This window comes from Eubalaena glacialis, chromosome 15, assembly GCF_028564815.1.
Source record: "Eubalaena glacialis isolate mEubGla1 chromosome 15, mEubGla1.1.hap2.+ XY, whole genome shotgun sequence".
Lineage (NCBI taxonomy): Eukaryota > Metazoa > Chordata > Mammalia > Artiodactyla > Balaenidae > Eubalaena > Eubalaena glacialis.
The window spans coordinates 13,048,734-13,065,377 of record NC_083730.1 but is presented as its reverse complement, the minus strand read 5'-3'; the positions used below and the strand labels follow the sequence as shown (position 1 = coordinate 13,065,377).

Here is a 16,644-nt window from a genome sequence, read left to right as displayed (position 1 = left end):
GGATGTTTGTACTGTGGACCAGCTTCCCAACAGAGATTATCACTCACATACAGTCAGCCCTCCACGTCCATGGGTTCTGCACCCACAGAGTCAGTCAACCAGATGGAAAAAATTCCGGAAAGTTCCAAAAAACAATCCTTAAATTTGCCCCACACCAGCAACTATTTTACTTTGTATTTATGACTCTTTACGTAGCCTTTACATTGTACTAGGTATTATAAGAAATCGAGAGATGATTTAAAGTGTAAAGAGAATATATGTAGGTTATGTGCCATTTTATATCAGGTACTTGAGCGTTCCTGTATTTGGGAATCCTTGGGGTGTCCTTGAATCAGTCTCCCGTAGATCCCAAGAAATGCCTGTAGTGTAAGTTTCAGCTTTTCAAAATGTATAAGTCATTGGTTTTTAGGCCAGTGACAAGGTTGTGCCACTATCACCATGATCTTTTCCAGAATAATTTCATTTCTCCCCAGAGAAGCTCCCTACATAGTTCTTTCTTCCCCCCGGTTTTTGGAAACCACTAATCTACTTCTTGTTTCTATGGATTTGTTTATTCTGGATATTTCATATAAATGGGATTGCACAGAATGTGGCCTTTTCTATCAGGCTCCTTTCACTCAGTATAATATTCTCAAGGTTCATCCATGTTGTAGTATAAAATGGTGCATTTCTTTATATGACTATATTATGCACCATTGTATGAAATACCACTTTTAAAACATCCATTCATGTGTGGATGTACAATTGGGTTTTGTGTACTATTGTGAGTAATGCCGACATGAACTCTCATGCAGAAATTTCAGTGTGGACGTGTGTTTTAATTTCTCAAGCATTTACCTACGAGTGAAACCCTGGGTCAATGGCAAGTCTATGTTTGATTTAGAAGAACTGCCAGACTGCCTTCCCCAGAAGCTGCACCATTTATATTCCCACCAGACTATGATGGCAGCACGTGTGTGTGCAGTTCTGATTCTCTGCACGTCTCCAGCACTTGTTACTGTCTTTGGTCCTTTTTAACACCTGCCAGGAACAGAGTCTGTAGTCTCAGCACGTCGCTTATTCACAGGAAGATTCACCCACAACAAGGTCCCAGAAGCACCGGGATGGAGACACGAGGTGAAGGGAAGAGGAGATCTGTGTTTCTCAACCTGAAAGATGATTCTGCCTGATCCCCCAGCCCCCAGCCCTGCTGCTCTTAGGGCTCCTCTGTCGATATGTGTGCAGTGACTCCTGAGTGATACTGTAGCCTAACGATCCCTGAGCTGGGACCGGGTGGGGCTGAGTGAGGACGTAGGAGTGAGGTCCAAAAATAGAAGGAAACGGGAAGAGAAAAGATCCAGGATGAAAAATGACAAACACGAGGAATAGGAACTTCTAGTCAAGGTTGCATCACAGACCACTGTCCCAGAGAGAGTGGAGGTCCCTGGAGCGGGAGCAAGATGGGTTTCTTTGGGCTAAAAGAGAAAGGGATCTGAACCCCGTAGACGGAAGCAAGAAGCTCAGCCTGGTCCTGGAGGAAGAAATAGGGGGGCAAAGTATGATAAATTGGTCTTCAAGGGAACTTTCAACTAGGACTAAATTCTGAGAATAAACTTTCAAGATTTTTCATGTAGAGTTTGGCTTTGAGGAAAAGACACTAACTGATAAGGACCAGGAGTTTGGTTAAATTTACAGAGATCTTGGGCTAGTTCAAATAGAAACCATATCATACTCTTTCCCCCATCTTTGAAAAGTGCTCCTGGCATGTAATAGACAAGGTTATGGCACCCTGATGTCATTCAGTGTCACAGAAGCCTCAGCAATTATCAGAAGATTCTGCAAGTCAGTAATTTCTAACTTATGTCTTTGGGAATTTTCTAAATATACACCAACATCATTGGTTCCAGGAATCCAGGAGCCCATTAAAATTCAAGAGGCAATCACACCTTCAGGAACCATCTTGCTATTTCTAATATCTTTATCTGTTCATCAAGAACTAGCTTCTCTGTTTTCCTAAACCTTATTTCCTTGTGAAGGGCGTGAAGATTTGTCAGCATTATTAAGTTGCAAATCCCAGGGAGCATTTTATTTCTTCTTTCTTACCAAGTATGTGCCTGTCTGCAGGCAAACTAATTAGGTGAGAAGATCCTTCAAGCATCCAACAATAGGCTATCTGCCAATTACTATATTCCCTACAGATACAGATATAGATATGTACACATTGAATAACATCTGAATAGGGTTAATAAACTTGGCTTTAATTTTCTCAGAGGAGAATCAACTGCAGTGAGATATAAAAAGATGTTAGTTAGGGAATTGGTCTCATACGTAGTTTTATCAAGGAAGACGGAGACAAATTCATAAAACCTCCACCCCTCCCCCCATTCCCACCTTTCCAGTTCCATCCAAGACAGTCATCCTAATCCATGCTTTCAATCAAATCCAAGGCTGTTCCTTGGTGATCTCTTATAAATTCCCACCCTGTTTCATCTTGGCACTCCTGTTCTGCTAACCAGAAAAACCATTGCAGGCACTCTCTTTTTGTAAGACTGTCCCTGTTCCTCCTTGCTTTACCTGAAATATGAATTTTCCCCATGACTTCATGTTCCGTGATCTTTTCTCAGGGACAGCTCCTTACTATCCTATCTTCATACCATGACGCCAGGAAACATGGTCTTCTCTTTCTTTTATTCCCACTGCCTTTACTAGCCATTGTTCTTTCCCTGTCCCAAAGCCTTATTTTAAGTTTCTGGCCCTCCAGGTATTTCACCTTGTGCCCACCTACCAACGTGTATGTTACTCCTCAATATCCACTGAGGAATCTGTTGCCTCTCCACCTTTTAGGTTTTCCACTTTATCCCAACTGCTTCCAATGCTGGACGACTGGAAAACTTTCGTTTTATTGGCAACAATTGAATTTATTCTTGTTTCATTTTACATCTCTATACTAGTGGAATCTCCTCCTTTGTGAAAAAAAAAAACTTTTTTGACCCTTAAAAAAATTAGATCCATGATGTTTAATATCTATTTGAAGATGTTCTATATATAAAGCAATATTAATTCTTGCTGATGCCTGTCTCTAGAGTACCAATGGAGACAGAAAGTTCTAGGGGGAAGAAGGAATTTGATTACATGGGATATGGTGTGCTGGGGATTTTATTTTGCTTCTCCAGTTTCACCCTTCACTGGCTCAACCTCCCCTGGCCCTAGGAGGCAGAGATGTAGGGAGACATAATCCGGGTCCTTCTCCTCTAGGGAACTTTGCATCTGGCCTGTGGGAGGAAGCAAGAGTAGACCCGCAGCTGGGTGAGTGCAGGGCGCTCGGTCACCTGCTTCCTCTCAGCGAGGTTGCCAAGCGATGGCTGCATTTCTTTACCAAAGGCTGCAGATCTTATCGGGGTGGCTTTTCTGCAGCTACAGCTACTTTCTCTGGATTTTGGTCACCATTCCTGCCCTTGCCATGTGCGTCTAGGGGTGGCAATGTCCCCCTACTGTTGCTAGCCATGGGTTGCTTCACCATCCTTTCTTGGTTTCTCTTAGCCCTGACCATACTTTGTATAGTCCCTTTGTTAAACTTTCCTGAATTACCCAATTTGACTGTGTCATTTGTTTTCTGCTAGAGCCTTGACTATTACGGTAAGTAAATGGCTCTGGGAAAAACATCTTGGAATGGAATTTTTGGGATCAGGTTGGTCCCATATTGAGAAGAAATGTGCTGAGAGGAGATGGGGGAGTGGTGTAAGGCAAGGCACATGTAGCACCAAATTAGGGATGGAGGCAAGACGTGAAGTGCAGGTGTAAGACGGGTGTTGGGACATCAGAGGCTGTGGTGCTTAGTAGCTATTGTGACAAGTTGTGGGATCAGCTGCTTTGTTATGATGGGCGTGGGCAAGTCATTCAGCAGAAATTGAAAAACAATGTTAAGGGAGAGAGTAGGGTGGCAGGGAGAGAAGGAGAGGGAGAAAGAGAGTGTGAGAGAGCATAGAAGGGAGGAAACTGGACAGGGAGAAGGAGAGACTGAAGCCGCTGAAGTGGATGGTGCGTCATGGAACCATGACAGTTCCCTGTATCTGAGGGTGGGAGGCTCCCCCGAAGGCTAACATCTTCTAAAACAGTGGTCTTCATAGAATTACTCTCTTTAGAGAGTAATTCTAAAGGTGCCTACAGAGCTGTTTCTATTGTATGAGATTTTCAACATCGCAAGTGTGTGTGTTCTCCTCCCCACAATTTATCTGCCTAAAAACCTCCTGTGTTCACAGTGGCAGGTTTCCCAACTCTACCACATTTCACAAAAGGAAAGCAAATTGTCACCTCCTTCAGATCTTACTGATGAGAGATGCCCGGGAGCAACAAAGACAAAGCCCTTTTACTGATTAATCAAGACACACAAACCCACTCATAGGGCTTCTGCCTCCCCCATTTTCTACCGATTCCTATAACGTGTGAAGAGTGGGATGTCAGAAGGGTAGTATCTTAGCTCATATTTAGGCATTCTGAATTAAGAATATACATAAATTAAGGCAAGGTGACAGTGGGAGTAATGACAATTTTTCAGTCATAACATAACTTCTTCTTATCTTTCACTATTGTCTAGATTGGGTTCCTTTGGAGACTCAACCAGAAGCGCACCTCAAAAACTACTGAAACTAAGTCTGATTTTTCCACCCATGTGTTTACACATGACAAATTCTTTTCTGCTGTTCCTGATACTTAATCAGGCACAAGAAAATCGGACTACCATATGACCCAGCAATCCCACTACTGGGCTATACCCTGAGACAACCGTAATTCAAAAAGAGTCATGTACCACAATGTTCACTGCAGCACTATTTACAATAGCCAGGACATGGGAGCAACCTAAATGTCCATCGACAGATGAATGGATAAAGAAGATGTGGCACATATACAGAAGGGACTATTACTCAGACATAAAAAGGAATGAAACTGAGTTTATTTGTAGTGAGCTGGATGGACCTAGAGTCTGTCATACAGAGTGAAGTAAGTCAAAGAGAAAAACAAATACCGTATGCATACGCATATGTATAGAACCTAGAAAAATGGTACTGATGAACCTAGTGGTAGGCCAGGAATAAAGATGCAGACATTGAGAACGGACTTGAGGACACAGGGGGCGAAGGGGAGGCTGCGACATGGTGAGAGAGTAGCATTGACATATATACACTACCAAATGTAAAATAGATAGCTAGTGGGAAGATGCTGCCTAGCACAGGAAGCTAGTGGGAAGATGCTGCCTAGCACAGGAAGATCAGCTTGGTGCTTTGTGATGATCTAGAGGGGTGGGACAGGGAGGGTGGGAGGGAGGGGATATGGGGATATATGTATACATATAGCTGATTCACTTTGTTGTACAGCAGAAACTAACACAACATTGTAAAGCAATTATGCTCCAATAAAGATGTATAAAAAAAAAAGAAATACCAAAAAACTGGAAAGTTTACTGGGTTATAGAGCTTTAAGATATTTCGGATAAAAGCCATGAATAAAACCTATGAAATTTCTTGCTGATACGGTTTGTATTATTCAACTAATAAAAAACATCCGTTTCATCAATCCCATCATAAATATTTTCTCCTATGGAAGTGACTCCTCATTTATTTCATCTCTAAAAATGTTTAATGATTCAACCTGCTATTAACAAAGTTCAAGATTCTATGTCAGATGCAGAACCAATGAGTGTTTAGCAGTATCCATATTTATCTTAAGTGAAAAAGCACAGAGAAATTATGCTGCGGTTCATCTCATCAAGTTATGGTGTTTCAATAAAATATTAGATTTTGTGTTTAATAATTATTCATTAAAGTTTTTGTATTTTTTTCTTTGTATTTCCCATGATCGTATTGCTCTGTTTCAAAGGTCTCTTCCGTATTGAGATGTAACTAGTCTTACTCATAGTATAAAATTGTCATATAAGTGGAATTATGTAACATGTACATTTTCTGTTCAGCTTCGTTTTTGCACAGCATAGTGTGTGGGAGTTTTATCCATGTTGCTGCAGGAATCAGTAGTTTCTTCCTGTTTACCTCTAAGTGCAATTCTTTTGTTTGTAACTGTTCACCAGCTGTTAAAAATTTGAGGTCTTGCCAGCCTTTTGGTTGTTAAAATAAGGCTTCAATGAACATTTGCATACTAGCCCTTTTGTGGCGCATGTATTTACATCCCTTGGGTAAAATCAAGGTGTGGAATAACTGGATCATAATTACTGGATCAGTATACGTTTAACTTTATAAGAAAGTACTGCTGCATGTCTCTTTGTACACTTGAGGAAGACTTTCTCTAGAATTGCATTGCTCAGCCATGAAGATTTACAGTTTTCTGGAGGGACATCACCCACATGGCAGTGTAGGAGACCCCAGCCTCCACTCCCCCTCAGAGGTCAACAATGAGACAGCTCTCCTTGAACAAAAACAGCTCACAAAGAAGAAATGGTAATGTGATAGAGGTGTCAGCCCAAGCTGTGGTGGTGGCCATTTTGCAGAAAATAAGTGTATCAAATCCACACGTTGTACACCTTCAACTTACTCAATGTTATGGGTCAATTATATCTCAATAAAGATGGAACAAATAAAATTGCATGACTGTTTTCTGAAGTGGTTGCAGCTTTTGGGTCCGAACCAGTGGTGTAGGAGAGCTCTGGTTGATCTACATTCTCTCCACACGGGGTTTGACCAGTCTTTGTGTTTTAACTTTGGCCAATCCAATGGGGATGAGGTGGTATCTTGTGGGGAGGTATTTTGTATTTACATGTATTTCTTTATTAAACTTCTATTATATTTATTTTTATTTTTAAAACCACATAACATGTTGATTTTTACTACTTTCCATTCAAAAATAACTTTACTGATGTATGATTGATAGAGGAAGTGCTGTACATACTTGATGTATGCAACTTCATGAGTTTCGAGATGTGTATACATATGTGAAACCATCATACTAATCCATGTATTAAGTATATCCATCACCTCCAAAAGATTTTTCCTGCCCTAAGAAAAGTTATGTTTTAGGAAATAACAATTGTCAATACTTGTCCTTTATATTTTGGTGTATTTCAGGGTCATATCTTGGCATTCCTTTCTTCTCACTTTATTCTCTCCCAGTATGATCCCATCTTTGCCTTTAGCTACAATTACCGTATTTCTCTCAGTATCTCTAAAATTTATATCATCTCTATTACTTACCAGTTCCTATCCCAGTTCTGAGTTCTAGACTCTTAAATTCTTGACATGGGTTACAGAGCATTTCATGTTTTGGTAACAGCTCACCTCTTCAACCTCATCATGCTCTACAATTTTGAATTTTTATATGTGATAATGTATTTCTAAATTACCTTTTCTATGTGTGGTGGGTCACTTGCACTTTGTTGAAAAGAAGAAGAAAGGAAAAGTAACAAATGACAAAAATGACAAGAAAATGGGAGAAAATATTTACAAACGAAGCAACTGATAAAGGATTAATCTGCAAAATATACAAGCCGCTCATTCAGCTCAATATCAAAAAAGCAAACAACCCAATCCAAAAATGGGCAGAAGACCTAAATAGACATTTCTCCAAAGAAGATATACAGATTGCCAACAAACACATGAAAGGATGCTCAGCATCACTAATCATTAGAGAAATGCAAATCAAAACTACAATGAGATATCACCTCACACCAGTCAGAATGGCCATCATCAAAAAAATCTACAAACAATAAATGCTGGAGAAGCTGTGGAGAAAAGGGAACTCTCTTGCACTTGTGGTGGGAATGTAAGTTGATACAGCCACTATGGAGAACAGCACGGAGGTTGCTAAAAAAACTAAAAATGGAACTACCATATGACCCAGCAATCCCACTACTGGGCATATATGCTGAGAAAACCATAATTCAAAAAGAGTCATGTACCACAATTTTCACTGCAGCACTATTTACAATAGCCAGGACAAGGAAGCAACCTAAGTGTCCATCGACAGATGAATGGATAAAGATGTGGCATATATATACAATGGAATATTACTCAGCCATAAAAAGAAACAAAATTGAGTTACTTGTAGTGAGGTGGATGGCCCTAGAGTCTGTCATACAGGGTGAAGTAAGTCAGAAAGAGAAAAACAAATATGCTAACACGTATATATGGAATCTTAAAAAAAAAAAAGGTTCTGACGAACCTAGGGGCAGGACAGGAATAGAGACAGAGACATAGAGAATGGACTTGAGGACACAGGGAGGGGGAAGGGTAAGCTGGGACGAAGTGAGAGAGTGGCATGGACATATATACCCTACCAAATGTAAAATAGATAGCTAGTGGGAAGCAGCTGCATACATAGCACAGGGAGATCAGCTCGGTGCTCTGTGACCACCTAGAGGGGTGGGATCGGGAGAGTGGGAGGGAGATGCAACAGGGAGGGGATATGGGGATATATGTATACATATAGCTGATTCACTTTGATTTTCTTTGTTATACAGCAGAAACTAAAACAACACTGTCAAGCAATTATACTCCAATAAAGATGTTAAAAAAAAAGAATGACAAGAATAAGTCATTGTTTTATTGATAATGTATTTCACAAAATCAAAAAATTTAGACATGTAAGGGTCCCATATATCACCTAAATTCAAGTAAATGTGTCTAAGTGAATAGTTTTGAATAGTAGATATAATTTCTGAAATAGGAGGTATGATATTTCAAACTTCGTAGAATATAGAGTGTTGAAATAGCCTTTTAGAATATACTGAACATTTTGTCTGAAGAGGAGTTACCATGGGGAGACAGAGTAGGTTTACATGGGTTTGTAGAAAGAGAGAGACAGACAGACATGGTATTTCAACCAACACATTCTCAGTGATGACTATGAGTTTGGAAAGGAAAATGAATCAGAGAGAACCTGTTACTTCCAGCAATCAAGGTTCGGGAACAGCTCTGTGAATGTCCCCCGAGTGTAGCCGCTGGCTAATCACATCTAAGGGGAAGAGATTCTGCCGTAGAAGAGGATGCTGTTGGTCTTGTTGTGCTTGATGAAGAACAGGAAAGGGTGGTCACAACGGAAACTGTCCGGAATTGGAGGTAATGACGTTATATCTATTTCTATTCCAGTCGCAGCTGCGGCCTCTGTGCCCTCCTCATTCACCTCCACGAAGGACTTGTGGAGGACTTTCGACACCACCAGATCTCCACTCCCGGTCATGCCTGAGAAGTCGGCTTTCCCCTCACTGAAGGCGTCCACCATCCCCAGGGCTCCCAGCGTGGCCTTGAGGTCATATTTCTCCTCCACTTTGAACCGAGGTAGGTGTAAAGCCACTTGTCTCTCGCTCATATTCTGTGGGCTCGTCCACTCTATTAACTTCTCAGCAGTGAGTTGATCTTCAAGCTATAACAATGGAAAAAGGAAAAACTGGCACGATTGTCAGTGGACATGGCGCCCCCCTTAACATTGGATTGAAACGTGGAAATCCTTTAACAGTAAACATAAATACAGGAGATTCAGTTGATATGGTTTTATCTGAGGAGGTAAAAATAACAGAGTCCTGAATATATATTATATAATCAAATAAATGTTCTTATATTTTCATGACTTTGTTATTTTTATGTCTATATGTACACATTAATAATATATGCATATGTATAAATATCTATACAAATGTATATATGTATAATATATATGCACACATATATGCAACAGAATGGTTAAATAAAATTAGTTGTAGAAGATGAGCCATCCACTTCTTAGGCTTGTTCTCTATTTCGTGCTTCACTTTCAAATAACCTCTTGTCAATGTTCTTTCGTCCATAAATTTTTACGTAGTGCATTTACAGCGTATAGCCTACTTTTATTCCTTTTTCTTGCTTCATTTATTTGTAAACTTTTCCTGTATAGATATATGTTTCTCTAATCAAGTTTACACTGTTACATAATACTATCATTAAATTGATATTCAGTATACATATCTTTACTTAATATCTTTTAAGCATTCACTGCATGCCAGTCCCTAACCTACCCTAAGGTAATACAAACATGTACCATTTTTCCTCATTTACAATTTTTCATTATTTTGAGCCACTTCTGTCCAAAAGCTTTTCCCCTGTTTAGACTTGTTGTTATAGGATAAAATCCTAGGACTGAGATTCCCTATGTCATTGATAATGGGGAATTTAGAGCTGAAGCAGAAATATTCTGATGACTCTTCACATTTATTGCCATGTTGCTTTCCCTAAGAATTTCCAGTTTCCAGTGTTACGAGATATGTATTTTGAGTGTGGCAAGTTTACTGCCGCTTCTGCATCATCATCGACTATTAGAGTAATTGCTTATGGCCTTTTATAGAATGTCCTTTTATGCCAGATATTGTTACTGATATTTTTACATATTAACTTTATTATAACAATGCTAACAGGAAAATTCTATAATCACCCCCTTTTTTGAAATCTTAGCAATGAGGCTCTGAATGAGCCTTTGGTCTTTTTGAGCACTTAGGGACCAAATACTTCAAAATTTAAAAGTGGGCATCAAGATAATCTATTTGTCCACGGTCTACAGAAGCACTGTGAATTAGTGGGCAATATGTAACCACTTTGTTTTTTTAATTTCCTTATTTTACTTGTGAGTGAACTTGCAAATATTTCTATGTGTCACCTATGTATGAGTGTTAATTTCCTTGTCTTCAAATGAGTGGACTGGAATATATCAGAGGTTCTTATGGTTGCAAAATAGTTATGTGTGTATCTAGGTATATTTTTTTTGTGAACTGACACTCCATAGTTTCATCAGAATATTAATATGACCTGTGATGTACAGATACACTATTCGTATCATACTGTGATCCCTAAGGTATTGATTTTATTTTTTTGTTGTTTGCTTGAGCTCTGCCAGCCACTAGCACCAGTCTATGAGCAGCCCGTACGAGCAGTGTCTCACTAGGAATTTAAGCAATAGCAGGCAGCATTGGAGGCGCCAGCTTCTACCTTCTGCAGACCGTCTACTTCATTGGGCAGCAGCAGCACCATGCTTAGCTCTCGGCCTTTGTACGGTATTTCCAGGATCTTGACTTGCATGTCCTCCAGTGACGTGAAATTGAAATGATCGGTTTGTTGCATCATCTGCACAGATTTGCTTGTATCCTGCAATAAATTCATGTGGCAAAAAATGCTAAGTGAGCATAAGTCAAAAAGAAAGATCATATTATTGTCATACCAAACACATCCTCCTTCTAAGAGATGATCTCAGAAATCTGGGAATTAGAGACAAGAGTTTCTTCAAGGACTCCCAACTAAATAAAGTTAAAAAAAAAAAAAGACAGGAAAATAAGCCTTGACAAATTCTATCTTCTACCCGCAGCAGCTATATATTAATCACTAGGTATTTAAATTTCACACTGAATGTGTAGCTATGTTATATTATATACATAATTTATAGACAATACCTTGTTCAGCCAAAATTTTTCCTCTCCAGTATCTTCTTTCTTAAATTTCTGGCACCACTGCCCTTTGAAATAGACTGCATTCACCAGAACCAGAACGGTCAAGCTACCAAGAGAGCCTTCGGGAAAGAGATCCTTGATTTTTTCTGCAAAGAAAGAAAATCAAAGGTTTGTCATGAAAGGCACAAGTGGTTTGTCTGGAAGATGCTTTGAGAGTTACAACTGATGATTAAATATTCACACAAATCACCACATTAGGGACTCTGTGCCCGATTGTTCACAAGGTGAAGCTTTCCTCATGGCACCAGCCTGATGGAGTCGCCCTCATGCAGACACCCCTTCTTCTGACTGGGAACGTGTTTGGTCTCTGTGGTGACATCAGTCACCTCACACTGAATTCTGATGAACTGATGTCAGCTGATCTTTCCACTGGTCAGTTTTCTCCCTCCCTCCCTACCACCCTCCCTGTCCCCTCAATAACCCCCACCCTCCCTTGTTTCCTCCATCCTTCCTTCTATTCTTTTCTTCTTCACTTTCTTCTTTGCTTTCTATTTTTTCACACTTGAACTCACTACTCAGAGGAAATGGGCCTGAATGTTCTTTAGGACAAATGACATGAACGCTAAAATCGAAAACATGTACTCAGACACCATTTCCCGGGGTGACTTTGTCTTCATTTGCCAGGTTGAGTTGCTGTAGGTTTGGCCTGTATTTAGGATGGGAGGTAGGATATGGTTCATAGAATGGGGACATCATCCAGCCGCCTTCCGTGGTTGGGGAGGACAGCTGTGACCATCCCTGCAGGATGCGCGGATGGGGAAGTGGTCAGGCTGCTCCTGCTGCAGACGGCAAGAAGGGTGGTTTGCAGGAGAGCGGCTCGTTTCCCAGTTAACAAAGGATAAGGGAACCCTTTTAATATTATCTCTTAGGGATCATAATCCAGACGTTAAGCCTCTAATTTAAAGAAAATATGCGAATCAACATGAAGTTTGAGCAGAGATTTGGGATCCATAGAGATACTGTCACCCACAGACTCAGCTGAGTTTCCAGGTAGCTGGTCCTGGGATCCCTCCTGGGCTCCCCTTGTTTCTCTCCACACTGACGTGGACCATTCCACCCTCTGCAGTGCCCTCCTCCATCTTCTGTAATCTCATCTCACCCCGGCTCCTGGCACCCCATGCAGGGGCCAGCACAGCGTTCACACACAGCGGGGACTCTACAGTGATTTTTAAGGAGTGACTCTCTCATAACGTACCATTAGTTTGGCTTTCCACCCAGGAATTAATCATCTTCCGACTTTCTTCTGCAGCATTGCCAAAATCAGCAGATTCCACACTGGCTAGGTAAAATTTCTTAACATTATCCATGTATGCCTATGACATGGGCAGGAAGAAAGGAGGGATTAAGAGTAATTTATCAGTAACTATGTAGGTATTCCCAGATTAAACTGTGTTCAGTGATGACCAAAGAGAGTACCTGAAACGATCCTTACGCCCACTTCCCCGGTGGGTTGTCAGGCTCTGGGACACTCCAGTGGGGGGCGTCGTGGTCCAGGAGCTGAATGCCTCTGGGGCAAATGCTCCCCATGTGGGTCAGCCAGGCTCCTCTGCCTCCCCCTCCCCCATTAGGAGATGGGATCAGAGGACCCAGGATGCAGACCAAAGGTGTGACAGGCCATGAAACTTACCTGAAGAAACAGAAAAGTCTTTTCTCCATAGAGCCTGTTGGCTGTGTTCAGCTCATAGGCATCAGTGGGTTTCTTTAATTCGGTCAGAAGAGTTTGAAATTGATGATGAATACATCCTGGCGTTTCAACCTTCAAACACCAGAAAGTGAGCTCATTGGATTCTCATTGTATGTAAATACTACACCCCCATAGGTCTGTGAGCTCCGTACCTAGAGTTTGGTATCCCCACGGACGACATTGGTTGCTATCTCCCCATATATGGTGTATTTTACCGGAAGTACCCTTCATAATCCTTACATTCACTCTTCCAGGTAATTCTTCCTTCCTGCTCTAACACACGCCGGTCTTTTCTCTTTTGAACTAGAGATGCAGCACCATTCCACTATTGGATTGTGTTTTAATTGTGTCACATGTTTTGGGACCAGCTAAAACTTAAACTCCTTTGAGCTAGAACCATAGTGCATCTCTAACAGTCATCAACTGTATGAGAACATGAAATTTGTATATTGCCCTATGTTATGGCATGAAGCCCTGTTTTACTCCTTGGAGGGATGACTTTCTAAGACCCCTTGATTGTGCTCTTTGGCTGTTCATTATGCCAGTCACTCTGAAGTAGGAGCAGTGTGTCTCTGGTACACTGCTAACAGCTGTACATCAGCATCTCTAAGTCTTTAGTTCAATTGACATGAAAACAAGAGAGTTCAGAGAACTAAGAAACTTCTCCAAGGAGACAGAGCCAATTTTTCAACTCACGCTGATCTCAACCGGAACCTTCCACTTGCTAACGAAGAGTTTTGGACTATTTAGGCTACCAACCATAATTCTCACTCAATCATTTTCCAAAATATAGTTGATCATATGCTTATTGCTCTTACTCTAATTTAGGGGTTAATTAAAATTATATAATTTTAGCAACATATTGTGATTACTATAGTTATTATTATTCTCTAATAATAATACATAACGTTTATGGGGGTTTCTGTCATCCAGGCACTGTTGTCCTGTTTCACATGTAGTTGCATGTCTTGCAGCAGACTTTTTATTGCTCCTAGTTAATTTGTATGAAGTCAAATTGTGGCTCAGAGCAGTTGTATTTTGCCACGTTCCCCATTCCTGAACAGAAGAGCACAATTTGAAGCTCCTGAGTTCCCTGGTGGCCTAGTGGTTAGGATTCTGGGCTTTCATTGCCATGGCCCGGGTTCAAGCCCCGGCCGGGGAAGTGAGATCCTTCCAGCTGCGTGGCATGGCAAAAAAACCATTCTTCAGTTTGAAGGTCCTTTGGGTTTCAGGACCCTTGCTCTTAAGAACACGCTACTCTTCTTTCAAGAAAACAAATATATAAAATAAATAAGTACATAATATGATATGAGAAACAACTCTGTCCAATCTATTTTGCTTAAGATGTCCCCTAAAAATTGGCCTTTCCCTCTTTATCTGAAATGCCCAGTTTAAACTCTGACCCTCTTGGACATGTGATCTCCTTCTAGATTCAATGCTCTGTGACTCACGGGATCAACTGTAGTTCCTTCTTCTTTGTTCTCTGCGATTTCATTAAAGTGCAGGACCTGGAGGAGACAGAGAGTGGGACAAGGAAACTTTAGAGATCTATGTACCCCACAGTAAATAAAAAAGAAAGAAAAGAAGGAAGGAAGGAAGAAAGACAGAAGGAAGGAAAGAAAGAATGCAAACAAGCAAACAAAACAAAATGCCAAATCAAAAAAAAACAAAACAAACCCAAAAAGAAAGAAAGAAAAAGAACAAAGAAATGTTCCATGCAAGCATTTGCTCCTTGAAAAACACAACCTGCGTGTGAAAAACACAAAGCTGGTTGATCACCAGCCAGTTCAAAGAATCCTGATTCATTTTTCATCCATTGCTGAGGAAACATGTAAAGATGACTCCCATGGATTTTAGTCAATGCACCACTTCTACCTGAACTCTACCATTTAAAGCCTCACCTGTGGTCACTGGGCAGTTGTAGGTTTCATCCCAGCTCCCAAAGGAAGTCTCGGCACAGGGAAGAGATGCGGCGGAGCACAGGGGGAGAGCATATGCTCCCACAGCTTTGTGCCCGCCCAGTCATGGGGAGTTTGCAGCTTCCTGTGCTACCCCTGGGGACAGCCAAATCTGTGATCATCTGCACAGAAGCCGACAGAGAAACCAGGACAAACTGGTAAATGTAAAGGAAGCTGCGACCTACCTTCTGGATTTCTGATGCCGTGTGTTCTCGGGCCCCCAAGGAAGTCATGGCTAAGGCTGACATGATACTCAAAGGGGAAAAGAAGATATTTTCCTTCTCTGATTGTCTGATCTGTTGGAACAGGTCGACTGCAAAGTGGATGATTGCTTCACCGAGTGAACTCATGGTGGCTTGATGTGGTCTGGAACTCCTGGAGAAGCATCAAATTTAGTTTATAATGAGTTTATTGAAGGGAAGGTTAGTCTGTAATAAAATTTTCCTAAGAAATGCCTTATATGCGGGTTGTGGGATTCTGAAAACTATAGCTTCCTTCCTTTTTCTTTTAAAGCTTTTTTCAATGTACATGTATATACTTCATAATTAGAAGACTATGGAAATAGTATTTAAAGAAAACTTTTGTGGGGACTTCCCTGGCAGCGTGGTTAAGACTCTGCACTTCCCATGCAGGATGGCACAGGTTTGATCCCTGGTCAAGGAACTAAGATCCCACATGCCGTGTGGTGCGGCAAAAAAAAAAAAAAAAAAAAAGGAAAAGAAAACTTCTGTGAAAACTAATAGAATATCTTTTCTTCCATACTGGCTGTACTAAGACTGGGTAGAAAATGCATTATAACAGATCCAAGGCAAAGATTGATGTGTAACATCCCACCATCTCTCATGAGGCACCTCTATGCCTTTTTCTTGAGGGATCTGTGGGTACTGGACATCCTACCCCCCAATCACACTTCCTCTTAAGGGAGCATTTGGTTTTTGGAAATAAATAAATTACCTAAAGATTAAAGGAGATGAAAAATTGTTTTACTTTTGCCCTGGCTAAAGAATAAAATACAATCAGGCAAAACAAATTAGAGAAATGATGTAACACACATCATTGTTATTATTTTCAGGAAGGATTCATGTAGTCAAGCAGAGCTGCTGGAAGCACTTACCTGTGAGCCTGGAGGAAGCAGAGGTGGGCAGACAGCCTGTGAGCTGATGTGCCGTGAATGGTCAGGTCTGGACTGTATAACTCTCTCTTGCTGCCTCCCATCCCTCACAACAACTGGTATTTCAAGTAAAGCAGCTTCTGATTTCTTCACCAGGCTACCCGTCACCTTCATAAGCATGCAGTCTCTATGAGTAAAGGCAAGATTATTGTTCTATTCTCGTACGTCCTTTTCACCTGCAGAAGAAATTGTGACCTGCGATCACTGGCTCATATGAAATGCATGTAGGTGCCTTTCCAACACCAAGGAGAATAACGTTAAATTCTAACTTCTTCACATGCCCTGAGCTACTGTGCCCAAGCAGAAATAACCCTTAAAATATCTTTCTTGTCTTACATGTTGAATTGTCTTTAAGACCACTTCTAACACTGACAATTAAAAA

At 40.8% G+C, this 16,644-nt stretch overlaps 1 protein-coding gene across 2 annotated transcripts; it reads right to left on the bottom strand.

The window, feature by feature from the left end:
* Positions 1-8,934: 8,934 nt before the first annotated feature.
* Positions 8,935-16,306, bottom strand: LOC133075437 (serpin B3-like). Of its 2 annotated transcripts, XM_061169680.1 has the most exons (8): positions 16,206-16,306; positions 15,277-15,466; positions 14,585-14,641; positions 13,077-13,205; positions 12,645-12,762; positions 11,393-11,535; positions 10,935-11,090; positions 8,935-9,342 (listed from the first exon to the last, which is right to left on the bottom strand). In XM_061169680.1, exons 1-8 carry the CDS (start codon positions 16,304-16,306, stop codon positions 8,935-8,937), a joined length of 1,302 nt encoding a protein of 433 aa, XP_061025663.1. The 2 variants fall into 2 exon arrangements, with proteins under 2 accessions (XP_061025663.1, XP_061025664.1); XM_061169681.1 differs by lacking the exon at positions 16,206-16,306 and having other exon boundaries at positions 14,573-14,641; positions 15,277-15,441.
* Positions 16,307-16,644: the final 338 nt, after the last annotated feature.